Source organism: Artemia sp. Qi Xiang Cuo, chromosome 12, assembly GCF_049724085.1.
Source record: "Artemia sp. Qi Xiang Cuo chromosome 12, ASM4972408v1, whole genome shotgun sequence".
Classification (NCBI taxonomy): domain Eukaryota; kingdom Metazoa; phylum Arthropoda; class Branchiopoda; order Anostraca; family Artemiidae; genus Artemia; species Artemia sp. Qi Xiang Cuo.
In genome coordinates, this window is record NC_142805.1 from 47,147,215 (window position 1) to 47,161,718 (window position 14,504).

General features: G+C 33.9%; 1 protein-coding gene across 1 annotated transcript in view; it reads right to left on the bottom strand.

Annotated features, from left to right (window-relative positions):
* LOC148946195 (uncharacterized) overlaps positions 1 to 10,984 on the bottom strand; it is a 41,439-nt gene extending 30,455 nt beyond the window's left edge. The window contains 2 exon segments of the mRNA XM_089097630.1: positions 6,237 to 6,445; positions 10,781 to 10,984. Coding sequence (XP_088953756.1) covers positions 6,237 to 6,445; positions 10,781 to 10,964 — 393 coding nt within the window. The 5' untranslated portion in view covers positions 10,965 to 10,984.
* Positions 10,985 to 14,504: the final 3,520 nt, after the last annotated feature.

The window sequence follows — 14,504 nt, forward strand, 5'->3', positions numbered from 1 at the left end:
CTAGCATCAAGTAAACCCTACTTTTACCAGAATATTATGGAGAGTAAGATACCCAAACACCATAAAATTCAAATACCATATCAAAATCCAGGCTTTTAAAACAGGAATGCTTAGAAGCTTTTGATAAAAGTCAGATCCATCATACAGCTCCAATACGTTACTGTCTGCCCTAATAATGTTATGTGTACTAGCCTATTTAGCATCTTAATTGAACTCACTGAGGCTTTCAATGCCCTTTTACAAAGACTCTGGCTAGACAGTAGTCAAAATTATGGGTTACTATGATTCTTAATATCAGGTAAGATTTTTTTCTATAACGAATGTGATTGTCAAAATCTGACAAAATAAGTAACTAACAGAAAATAAAAATGAAAATGTGGTGCCATTTAAAATATTAAGATAAATTTAATTGTAGAAGAATAACCTGAAGCTAAAAAGTGGGACTGAATGAATCTGAAAGAAGGTGTACATTTATTGGTAATAAAATATTTATTTCATTATAAATTAACAAGGGTTAGGTTAGTCTGCAAGACGTAAGTTACCACGCGGTAAGTTACCACTTAGTAACTTACCCGGTAATGGTAAGTTTTGGGTCAACCTTACTGGCAAGTTTCATAAGTGGTAAGTTTAAGTTTTTGATGAACAAATGTTCTCAGTTGAAGCAAGTTCTTTCCTAAAAGAGCTGCCACTTCACTAAAATCTACCATAGAAAAATTTTCATTCATCAGATTTAATGCATGAATCATACCCCTTTGAGCTTATGCTGACATCGCTCAGTCGGACTATCTCTTTTTCATTTCCTGCCTGAGTAAAAAAAAAAAATAAGGGGATACGCGATGTGTCAGTCAGTCTAAATAAATAAGACGTTCACAGCAGAAGTCAAATTAATTTGGTAAGTTTTTGACTTTTAACTCGAATTTTTTGACTGGCTATCTTTAACTATAGAATAAAAAATCAGTAAATTATATATCCGGCTAAAATGCGGGTAGTAAGGCCTATTAATAAAAAATATTCCCGTCCAAGGTCTTCTAATCTAGCATTGCAATGGTGACACCGCAGCAACTAGTGCCCAAACACAAATCTTTCCCATCATCCCACTATATTCTTAATTATTTCTGGATGAAGATTCGTTATAAGGAGGTTTCCACAAAATCAAATTGAATCTTTCCTTAGAAATCTTAGTTTTCAAATGGATACTCGTGCTGGCTTTTGCCAATGTTTTGACCTTTTACCTTTTTTTACGATCTTAGCAAAGTCTGCCTCAATGTCTTTAGTTGTTTTCCATGCTCTCTATCCGTCCATCACCACTTATGTTTATCAAACACCTTTCATGATTTATTGCATCCGTTAGTATCAAGTAAAAAAAACAACCCGCATTTGATTTTTGATTTGTTAAACTGCTATTGTTGCCACCTTTTATTGTGCTCGGTGCAAGGTAGCCTAGAAAAATTTTCTTTTTTGTTGTTTTTATGACGTGCATTTTTCTTCTATAAAGGCTACGCAATTAATGTATCAAAAAGGAAGGTTTGGTATATAGAATTTTATGAATGTTAATTATTAAAAATTATTGCAGCTTTTTCTTAAAGGTAAAATTACATGATGAGTAAAACCATGCGGTTTCGGATAAACTGCACAGTTTAGTGCATGGATTCGAGCCAGAAAAAAGTCTAGCAATGCGCAAAACGCTCCGTTTTCCGAACGGTTACCTATTCAACAACGGATTGTAATGTTTCCAGCAGGGCTTCCTTCCACTATCCCCGAATTTTCGAGGATTTCCCCGAAAATCGATGTGTCTTCCAAAGAAAAAGATTGGTTCCCCAAATGCCCAAAATTTCAACGAAAATCACCCAATCACAGTGCACCCCTAGTGATTATCCCTAGCAAATATTACTTTACATGCCATAATTTGTCACTACTCTCTTGTTCGTTAATTTTTGTCTCCTGTGTTACTGTGCATAAAAACCAGACCAATACAATTTAAGTACAGACGGTTTTTCATATGTTCACAAAAGTATCATTTTCCTGAATATACATTAAACCCTTTCGAATGCAGTATTCCGAATGCTATAAGATTCTTACATTTACATTATTCGTAGTCAAGACAATCTTGACAAGATTAGCCAAGAATTATCTTTGAAGTTGTTTAACGGAACGTTCAGCTGGATATTGGGTTTTGAAATTGAAAGAAGGAGAATTGATTTGAAAGCCGAAGTTTAAATTTTGTTTTCTTTTACTATTTTTGGTTTAGGACATACTGTATTGATACTTAACACCTAATGATTGAATATATGATATATTGAAGGAATTAATCTTTTTGCCAGGAATTCTTACCATTTAAATTTTTGTCTCATTCAGTGTGTAAGAATTTAAAATTTGTAATTTTAAAATTTTATGGACTTTAGCTTTTTGCACAAAATATTTATTAGCAACCAATCAGAAAATTCATTACGTCAGTCTTGGCGTTCGATCAGACAAATATTCATTTGTTTGAATGTCGGCTATGGGCTACTGGGTCCACGAAGCTCATGGGCAGCTTTAGTTAGTAACTCGTTAATCTTAGTCAAGTAACAAAACGCAAGAAAAAATGGTTTTGTGTTTAATTTGAAAGTTTAAATACTCTAAGTAGTTAAGACAAATAAAATGTGGAACACAAATCGCACAGATTCAAGCAAAATGAAAGAAGGCAACGTGTTTCTGCTACATATTTGAAACTAAGTCAAGGTTTTAAAGGGTCAATTTTGAATTATCCCAGGACCTACATGATTGTTAACGTAAAAATATTCAAAGTATTTGCACGATTTGCCCGACAAATATTTTCGCGATTGCTTCTAATTTAGCTTAGATGTTTTATCATGAGTGCTGACCTTAGTCGGATGTGCCATGGATATAAATTAAACTGTTTCCCATCATTTGAGACATTGTCATCTGTAGCCTAAAAAATGCCACGAAAGCAAGACTTTGTCGACAAAGAGTGGCTAAATAAAGAAATCATTGTTAGTGGTAATCGTATTGCCAAACCTTTCTGCAAGCATTGTGGTTGTTCATTAGTCAAAAATACTTGTCGCCAAAAGCATCACCTTGCGCTATGTGAAAAGGCACCAATTGACATCCGCGAATATTATGATGTACAGAAATCATCCATCCATAAGAAATTCACTGCTGCAACAAAGAAGCGCATGAAGAAGGAGGTGCGTGAAAGAGGCCATGATTCTAACAGTTCTGACAAAGGTGGCTCTAGTCAAGTTCCAGTATTTTCAAACGCTTTAGCTGGAACATCATCACTTCCCAGTACTTCTGTGTCTTTTCTTCCAACACCTCTTGTTTGTTCAAGTTCCCTCCCTCTTCCATATGTGGCCAAAGTGCCGCAGCAACCGAAACTTACGTGTATCCAAAAGGGGACCATAGAACAACAGGATTAAAAGATCTTAAGCCAAACTGGGCAGCAATGACAAAAAACAACAAATATAGAAAAAAATAAATGAGAAACAACAAAACAAGACTGTGGCCAGTAGAGAAAAAAAGATGAAAACCTAAAACGACGCGGATATTTCGCCTGTATGTAAACGAGGAGTCTTCAGCACAGAAGAAACAAAGATAAAAAACTAAAATAAACTAAAAACAAGTAAAAGGACCACCAATATTAATAAAATAGAATTGTTGCAACTGATCCACGAAGGTCAAAGAAGCTAATAGAATTACTTCGATGAGAACACCAAATCAACTCCAAGTTCAGTTGCTTTGGTGTTATCATCGAAATTTAATGAATTTCGGTGTTCTTAACGAAAAGCAGATTGCACTTCTTGGCAAAACTATCAGCCCAGAACTACCTATCAAAACTTACTGGGGATCTATCTACCGATCTATGCGCCTCATGAAAGAGTCTTTGGAACCTTTACAGTCTACGTCAATCGATAGAAGGTGTGATATAAATGAGGGTATTCAGGATATCAGAAACTCGTGTGTCATCCCGTACTTCAATTTGCTACAGTAGCATTTCCAGGAGACTGTACCGTTTTTGCCAGTCTCAAAGGCCAAGGAAAATCCACAAATACCTAGAAAATGGGAGGACATTTGCATATGATCCCGCCCTGGCTGCAGCTACTCTACTTGATCCGCTTTTTGGTGCAAATTCACTGAAACAGGATGAGTTTATGGATGCAGTAAGTCGAATTAATGAATTTGCAAAATTTTCCAACCAATTTTGTAAGGATGGTGGTTCATTTATAAAAAATCTGAAGCTGACTTTGTCAGGGTCTTGAACACAAAACTTTGTGGCTACATCTCCAAAAGTGGCCCATTTTCCAAATCATTGTACTTCGAGACTGCAAAAGCTGCTGAATCGGCAGCTTGTTGGTAGGCTGGTTCTTTTGCAAAGTTGGTGCTTATGGGAGTGGCTTAAAAATCTCAATAATTTGTGTTACCATAGCCTCCAGGGACAGACTATGGTCAGGTTATGGACTAGTACAAACCCACTGTAAAAACCACACATCAAGCATGAAACAGCGAACAAAATTCTAATGGTCCATCAGTCACTCAATAGCAAAAAAATGAGCATCCCTGTGCAGCTTCAAAAATTCCAGGAAATCGTGAAAGGCTGGAAGGGATGTTCACGCTGCCATCATGTCTTTCTATCAATAGTTCACTGCCACGTCTGGTGGAAGATTATCTGCCAGGCATAGCGTTTGAAGATGCACCAAATGAGGAGGAAGAGCAGCAGCTCCAGCTTATCTCTTATAAGTAATTATCTGAAGCCTAAAGTGCAATTTTTTTATTCTTTCCCCTGTGTAAACAAAGTAGGCAATAAACAAATAAAACGATGCAAAAACAATATTTTTTCTTATCAACCTGTCAGAGAGGAGAGAACATTTTCTTTTAAGTTCATGAGTATTTGAAACTTACCACTTATGCGGTACCTTACCAAAGTTACTGGTAGCTTTTTTGGTAAGAGTAAGTTTCGAAACTTCCGGGTAAGTCTTGCACACTAGGTTAGGTTAGTCTGAAAAATATGGGCTAGTTACAAAAAACCATATATATGTACAAATTACCCCAGACTGGCTTCAGAAATAGGACAGATAGGACACAAAAGGAAGAGGACAAGTCCTATTGCTATCAGACAGTGATGGTAGTGAAACAACTAGTCTGGTCCTTCCCACATGTTCCTCATGCCTTGCTCCACAATTCCCTGTTGATGAAAATTTGAATGCATTGACAATAGCTACTGATATTATTGCCTTACTGAAGAAATTCCACAAGTTGACAAATTCATTGGAGACAAAGGAATTTTGGATTTTCATTATGCAATGCTTCCTGAATAACTTCTCAATTTGTCCCCTTGTGTATCATGCTGCTTCCTGGTGTATGAGACTATCCGTGGTGGTGCCAGGTTACAGTAGATTCCAGAGCCCTTTAACACATTTATTGTTCTTCTTTCTTAGGGCCTTGGTTATTTAGGGGAGTTGCTAAGCATATATCTAACTGCAGCTTATTCACAACCACCCTTTAATCAGGTTGGATATAGCTGATGGCAATCAACTTTTAAAAGTTCTTTCAATTATACCAAGTATTTGATTTGCCTAACTGTTGATTGTTGGGGTCTTGTTACTGCCAGTAGAATCAATACAATACTGTTCTCCAAACTTTATGTAGCCAAATATACATGTATATATATATATATATATATATATATATATATATATATATATATATATATATATATATATATATATATATATATATATATATATATATATATATATATAGAGGTAATTACTTAGCATAAAAAAAAAAAAAAAAAAAAAAAAAAAAAAAAAAAAAAAAAAAAAAAAAAAAAAACTGTAGTCCTAATCCAGCAATATATATATATATATATATATATATATATATATATATATATATATATATATATATATATATATATATATATATATATATATTTGTTACAAATATACCTATTCTGGAAAATGGGTTCAGCTCAATTTAAAGCAAAGGTAAAAAAAAAACTACAGCTTGTATTTCTATTTACATTCCCATAATTGGCTTTATATATATTGTAGGTAGTGCTGGATGAAGTTAGTTATATTTTCCTGGAGACAAACTTTTGTGCCTTTATTTCACTTTTCTATACTCCTTGTCACAAATCTCAAAAAAAAAAAAAAAAAAAAAAAAAAAAAAAAAAAAAAAAGGTATCAATTATAATTGCACCAATTCTGGCAACTACAAAATAAATGGTACCATACTTTTAAATCGTCTTCTTCAAATCGATGCAAGGATACCACTTTGATATTTTCAGTGGCTTTATCATATTCCACAATGCTGATTTTTGCATCTTTAAATGTTATAAGTAGAATGTCTCTACTATGCCCTGAAAGCCTTGCACTGGCAATTGAAGTGATGTTTCCATTAAATGTGTGCCTTGTTATGTATTCAAATTTTGTTTTTCCAGAATCTAAAAAGAAATATATTAATTTCTAATTACACTTAGCAGCACTAAACTCTAAGGATGGTAGGAAATTCCATCATATATGCATATAGCTAATGTTTTAAGGGGAGATAGAAGATTAACTGGGGAGGATAAAGCCCAAGGCATCAGGTCTTGAGTTTAAAACCATCCAAATAATATCAAGTTGAGTCCATATATCCCTTTTACAAGACAGGTCTAAGCCATCGAAAGCTGTTGCTAAATTATTTTTGTACGCCACCTGCCTCTACTAAGAAAGACAATAATCTAAGGGTGCATAAGTGCGAATTGCCTTGTCAGATTATGGAATTAAAAAACTGTCTGACAAAAAAAAGGAAAACAAAAAATGTAGGATCATTAGCAGGTCATTAGCAGGTCATAGAAGAAAGGGTATCCTCATAACAGTTAAAATTATTGCTAGATTTAATAGCCAATTTTTGGGCATATCATGTGGCTTGTGTCAGCTGCCGGTGACATCATACTTGAGAAAAAACAAATATGAACTTTCTATGTCATTTGGGTTTCTCATTACTTGTTAAATTTTTCATTAATAATATTGTTTGATACTTCTAGTTAATTTCAAACTATGGTTTATTTTTGCAACACTGGAACTTAAACTGTATTGTGTTTTTCCTTCGTTTTCTTAATGACAACTGTGCAAACTGAAAGCAATACTTCTCAAATAAGTTCCAATACATTATTTTTCTACCCTTCACAATGCAGGCATGCTTTATTTTTTTTTAGAAACATTTTATACCCAATGGTAAAAAAATATGTTTCACAGATCTACAAAAACCCAATATGCAAAATCAATCTGTAATATCTTTAATGGTTAAAAATAAATATGTTTAGGTGTTGACATGTTGGAATTTCTTGACAGTGGTTTATTAGGGTTAGGTTGCATTTGAGTTCAATTATAATATAATCAAATTTGAGACATAAAACTGCCACTACACAAAATAAACAGACAGAAACTAAGCTATGTCAATTAACAGCCCACTGAAGCTGAAGGTTCACCTTTGGGAGCCTAAAAAGCAGCCCTATATAGTACCATACACTTTAAAGGTAAAGGACACTAGATCCTTCACATCAACCATAAATTGAGTCAGGGATATTAGTATGACCCTTGATACTCAGCAAAAGTCTGAAAAACATAAATGTTGGGCATTAAATGCTGCAAATATCTATCATCAGACTATAATCTTTATTTCTTTAAATTGGATCTTGAAATTTGCATGACCCTTTATAAATCTTTAGTCCAACTCATAACTGAACATGGCTCTAATTGAATGTCTCTAGCTTAACTATAAAATTAGCATGACATGTGTAAAGTTGCATTCTTTTCAATTTTGTAGGAGTAGAACTGACATGATCCATATTTTAATTAAAGTAAAATACTTGTATTCTGTGGATCCTCTGATATCTTTTTTTTACTTTTTATGTTTTTGTTGTTGTTTTTTTTACATTTTACCTGGCTCTTACTCTTCAGCAAACAGTATCAATTCCAAACTTGCCCTGCCAGATGGAATAATATATTTTTCACCTTCATTTTGTTCATTAAGAGTATAATAATCAGGACTTGTTCCTGTTATCTCTTAACCTTGAAGCAGCATTTGCTACTTTGATTTTTGATGTTACTGTTTTTTTCTTGCTCCTTGTTTTGCCTTGTATATATTTTTTTTCACATGCTAATGCTAGATCCAGCTATTGTAGTGAATAAATATATTATATTCTATTTTATTTATTAAGGGTAGATTGGTGCAATTACCCTTTTATGTCAAAGTTTCCACTTCACTATAAACTAATGGTTTATGTTAATCAGTTTTTCTTTTTTTTTGTAATTACCCAATGGCACTTTGCTACAATTTCAGAGTTTTTGCACTGTTTTACACCAAGTCCTTGACATGCCAAAGTTTTGTTTCAGTAAATAAAAAAATAAAAATAAAGCATAAATTTCAGAAGAATCTTTCTTCTCTCTCATTGTATTTTCAGGAAATCTTTTCCCTTTTCCTTTTTAAGCTTGCTTTATGGTTTGGATGAAACATTAAAGAAAATAGTGTCCAAAAAGCAGGAATTTACTCTAGCTGTCTTAGAAGTTGACTACAAAATCATGACATTTCAATTAAATAAAATTTCATCTCATTTTATTACTTTTAAAGCAAAATCCTAAAGTGGCTTAAGCTTTTAGTGTGCTAAGTTGATTCAATAAAAAGTTATTTCATGTTATCACATGTCAAGCAAAATCTTGAATTGTTTCAGTTTTTAGTGTGCTGGTGGGTGGGTCACTGAAGACATCTTTTTAAGGGCAAAATTACATGGCAATAGTGTCCACATGGTGGCTGTAAATTTTCAAAATATCTATTATGTACACTTTACAATAGTCCATATTGTCCTGTGATGGTAAAGTGGGTTTGAGCTTAGCTTGGTAATATGGGATCTAGAGATAAAACCTGGATGTAGCAGCACAATACAGGGCCATTGCTGGGACCTTAGTAGTCAAGAAGCATTCTCAATCCAATTACTTACTTACAATTGTACATACTTCTTGAATTTAGGAAGACTATAAGTTAAACTAAAGTAATATACCTATTGACCAGTTCCCATTTTATCTGACACTGTCTTATCAGTTTTTTACCTACCATACACAGGCTAAGTAGCCAACAATAAAATTTCTTCTTTTTTCACTATTTTTATAACTTTCTTGAAGTTTTATTGGTTCCAGAACTTAATTGAGTTCTTTTTCTAAAATTTGCAAGTAAAAAGGTGATTTTTCCTAGTAGATAAATAATCACAATAAAGCCAAAAATTAAATATAATGTCACTGAATAAAATAATACATAGCCTACAGTTTTATCAACACAAGAGATTAGATATGAAGAGAGGATATCTCCCCTAATAAAAAAGTTGAAAAACATGAAAAAATACCTTGTATCCTGTTTTTTTGTTGTTTTTTTCCAAGATGTAACCAGTGGATGAAAATCAAATGAATGAATGAATGAAAGGATCTTCCTAAATTTCTAGCTCATAAGAAAAAATGGGTTTAAGATGAGCTTTATTGTGCTCAAGAATATATTTTCTGGTAAATGCTGGAAACCTTCAACATATTCCTAGAGTGGCATAAATAGGAGGGTTCTGGGGTGCAAACTGCCTGGGTGGTAGGCATTTTCAATGGAGCAGCACAGAGAAAGAGCAATACAAAAACAGTAGGGGATGACTTCTAAAGTACATTACAACCACAGGAGCCTGGGCTCCAATATGTGAAGATATCAAAACAACCATTATAAACATTGACATGGATTTAGATTCAAGATTGTTGGTACCAAAGCTTAATGTGCTACTGTGGAATTTTCTGGCTCTCCTAGCAAAAATTTGTTGCAAAAATCTCCACTGAGAAACAAAACCACCAGCTAATCCCAATACCACTCTAGAGTTCAAAATTGAAGGAGGAAAAGGACTTTTGGATTGTGAGGACCTGCTGGATTCCATCAAGACTACAGCTAATCAGTTAATAAGTCAAGACTACAGCTAATCAGTTGTACAGTGCACAATGAGATTAAAAACAGCAAAGAAATATATTGTTTAGAAGAAATTATGGGTCTGTCAGGGAGGGGGAGTGTATTGTTATAAATACAACTACTATAGGCTACTGTAAAATAGCAAAAAATAAGGAATCAAAATAATCCTAAAAGAGCTTAAAATTGAGTTCCCAAAAAAACAATTATTATACTTAGAAAGAGCATAAAAAATGGCATCAAGTGGTATTTTCACATTATTGGTAGGCCTAGGTCAATTTTATGAATTGCTCAATATTTAGGCTACCTTTTTAAGAGTCATAGCCATGTTTTTATGTGCTGGTACATTACTTTAGGCTGGGTTACTTGGCTATAGTTTGCAGAAAAGTAGCAAAAAAATTTAATTTCTTTGTAAAATTTTGATCATAGGTTCTAAACTACTAAAGTTCTATGAAATTATATTATTGAGTTAGGAATAAAGTGAATACACCATTCAATGCTTTTTTTTATGCTGATTACAAATATAATAAGCATTTCTATGGGAAATGAATTTCAGCCCCCCCTATATAGGCAATACCCAACCTAACCCTGAATTGGCATATATAGGGGGGGGGGGCGGAAATTCATTTCTGATAGAAATGATTATTATATTTGTAATCAGCATAAAAAAAAGGCATTGAATGGTGTATTCACTTTTGTCCTAACTCAAAAATATGATTTCGTAGAACTTTACCCATACTTCTGCCTTTTCTATTCTTAGACTCTTGTCATACAAACAAATAGGTAGAAACAAGATGTACCATGGGCCTACCTGAATCACTTTGTTTATGTGACCCACTAAGACTTTGATCACCAAAATCAGGCAAAAGTCTGTAGGCTGTGATAAAATTGACTCCAGCGACTATAAGATGTCTTTCACAGCTGCTAAAAAAATTGCAGTAGACAGCATTTTCTATCCCCGTGGGACGCTGAAGTTCTTTGTAATAAAAAAACATTCCTGTACTTCTAACCTAGCGTTCTCAAATTTTGAAATTTGACGAATAAAGCAAAGTTTATCCGTGAAAGATAAACTTTTTTCAGGTTGAAAAAATTCGGGGTAAAAGCCTTCAAATTTTCGGGAAAAAATGGAGAGTAGATGAAAAAATCGAGAATAACAAATCGAGATACTCTAAGCAATAGGCACGAAAATTACTTTTTAACTAGGAAGATATTAGACAAAGGTGAGAAAATAAAACAAACATGTATATCTATTGTATCCTTCGCCAAGCCCTTAAGGGCTGGACACACGTAGCTGATTTCGGGAACCGATTTCAGCAGCAGTGGACAAACGATAGCGGTAAGAAAAATTGGTTGACAGAAAAATTTATTGCGCGAAATTTCCAAAACAAAGAATCAAGGACACAAATAGTCAACTGGAGTTTATTAATAGTTGCATAATTGATCTCAGCTTAATTCTCAGTTTAGTTCTCAGCTCAGTAACGGGGTCTTTCACCACAGACATCTCTGGCTGACTGTTTATTTGTATCCCTATTTTTCTGGGATGATCATGATGAAAATCGGCGCCGAAAACTAGAAAATTTTTCAAGATCAAATCGACGCTGATTTCTTTTAAAATCGGCGCTGATTTGGAAATCAATTCCCGAAATCAGCTACGTGTGCCTAGCCCTTTAGTGCAGAAAAATCACAAAATGAGACTAAACTTTGGAAGTGAATATCAACAAAGCAGAAGAAACGTTGAATCAAACAAACAAAAAAAAATGGAAGAAATGAATGACTATTTACAAATTATATTGGGCAAATATTGTCTCCTTAGGGATTAACTTAGCTGGTCTCCTGGCCTGATTGTTATTGATACGATGTTTAAAATGAGAAAGGAATAATACTTGGTTTTCTGTGTGTTGAGCTATCGTAAATGGGGTTTATAGTAGTGTTTATTTTTAAAACAAGGTTTCTATTTATGTATTTTTTTATTTCAATTGTTTTCCTAAAATATTGGGGTAACCTATTTACTACTACTATTAACTCACCGCAACACCAAGCCGCTTGAGTCTAACACAGCTACACACAATCCTCCTCCATCCCAATCGATTCAAAGCCTCCCTCTTTACACCCTCTCAGGAAGTTTGTATTTCCCTTAAATCTTTCTTTATGACATCCTCCGACCCCAACTGTGAACGACCTGCTTTCCGTTTAGCCCTAGACGGTTGGCCAAAAAGAACAATCTTCGGCAATATGTCGGTCTTCAACCGCAGAACTTACCCTAGCCATTTCAACCTTTCTCTCATTTTAGCTCTAGACAGCGGGATTGAACCACACTTTTCGTACAGCCTACTGCTTGAAATACGATCAGTGAGCCGGATACCCAAAACAATCTGTAGGCAATTTCTCTGGAAAACTTCTAGCAGATATTCATCAGCTTTTCCCTGTGAGATGAAAATTGCTTTATCCAAAAGAACTAAATGACCTGGATATTCAAAAACGTAGAGAGCCAAGGTAGAGCAAAACTCATCATTTCATTTTCAGATTTCAAAGATTTAATTATTCAAAGCTTGCGTTTATATAGTCTTTGTCTTAACTGTTGAGGGGTTTTGCTAGTGTAAAACTCCCCACAAGGACACGAGAATCTATAAATGCCAATACAAAGCATAGGTTCATTTACATCTTTCCGAGGTTTGAAAAAAACTTTTAATCTTTAGCTAAAATAGTATCAACCTTTATTTTCTTCAAAAATTTTTTATTTTATGCTTGGCAATGAGTCCTGTGAAATATGGTAAAATATGTTTTCTTTTTAGTTTTGAGCATGGTTTGTCAATAATCCTTGCCGAATTATCTGCTTTTGTCTTTTTGCTTCGTTTTTACTACTGACTGAAAATAATCCTCTTTTCCTTGCCTATTTGTGATTATATTTTTTTATTTATATATGTATATATGTTTTTTAATTTTTTGTCAAAAGTCATGCATAGCCAGTGTGGTCTTATAGCGTATTTGAAATTGTGAGGGACATACCTTTAAAAAAGGATTAGCCTGTTTAGAAATTAAAAAAATGGCAGCATAAAACAATTTTTTAGTCTCAATAAAACTAGATCACCTTGAGTTTCTTAAATAATCACAATATTACATGGTTTGGTGTTCTTGTATTATCTCAGATTTCCGTAGAGTAGAGTAGAGTAGAATATTTTTATTTATAACACGTACATAAATAAATGTCACAAAACAGCGCACATGCCTGGTGGCATACTTTAGCGCTGAAAATATTGCCAACGAAAATACACAGCCATTTTCTAACTAAATTTTACAACAACGAAAAAGAAAATCCTAATGAAAAAAATGCCTAGCATGTCATAAGATATTTCTTCACCAGTCTTAGAAAATGTCGCTTGTTGCTACATTCTCGAACTGATGCAGGAATTGAGTTCCAGATTTTTGGGCCAATGTGACGGATGCTGAATCCCGCTCTCGATGTCGGGCGAATTTCGCACGAAAAGTCTGAACGATGCGTAGCAGGATAATTATGAAATTGAGAATTAGTTGAGAAAATGCCGGAGAAATTTACAGGTAAATTACTATATTGATAATCATGACAAATACTAGAGATAGAAATTAAATGAAATTGGTCCAAAGAGAAAATTCCTGAAGTCCCATATAGGTGTCTAACTGAAGTTCTGCAATCAACATTAAAAAGAATCCTCATTGCTTTATTCTGAAGTATTTGAAGAGATTTGAAAACAGACGGAAAGGTAGATGCCCAAACCGAAATGCAATAGAGAAAATATGGGTGGACGAAAGAATAATAAATAGATTTTAGAATAGCTTTAGGAAAAAAGTGACAAAGACGAGTTAGCATGCCAATATTTCGGGAAATTTTTAACGACAGTGTTTTTACATATTTATGAAACGACATTTTTTCATCCAAAATAATCCCAAGATATTTGAACTGATCCACCCGTCTTAATTCAAAACCATTCAAAAAAAGAGAGAAGGTATCTGACACTACTGATCCAGTTCGCGAAAATAACATATACTGGCATTTTTTTTCATTAAGAGCTAGTAAATTCCTTGAATACCAATCAGATACAGTTAGTAACGTACTTCCAAGGTTCTGGAAAAGAACTGATAGGTCCCGGTGAGAAGCAAAATTACTACATCATCAGCAAACATTATAATTTTACAAAGAGGCAAAACTTCTGGCAAATCATTTATAAAAAGAATAAATAGAATAGGCCCAAGGACAGAGCCCTGAGGCACTCCGTAATTAATTGGAAAAGTTTTGAAACGGATATCACGAGATTTATCAACACAATCTAGTCGTCTCCCAGAAAGGTAAGATGAAAAAAATTTAACAGCTTGTGTTGAAAACCCATAAGACTTTAGTTTAAAAAGAAGCAACGAATGATTTACAGTGTCAAACGCCTTTGCGACATCAAGAAAAATTGCCAACGCGTGTTGACCATCATATAGTGAATCATTAATATTTAGTAAAAGCTCATGAATTGCCAGTTCAGTTGAATTTCCTTTTATAAAACCATATTGAGACG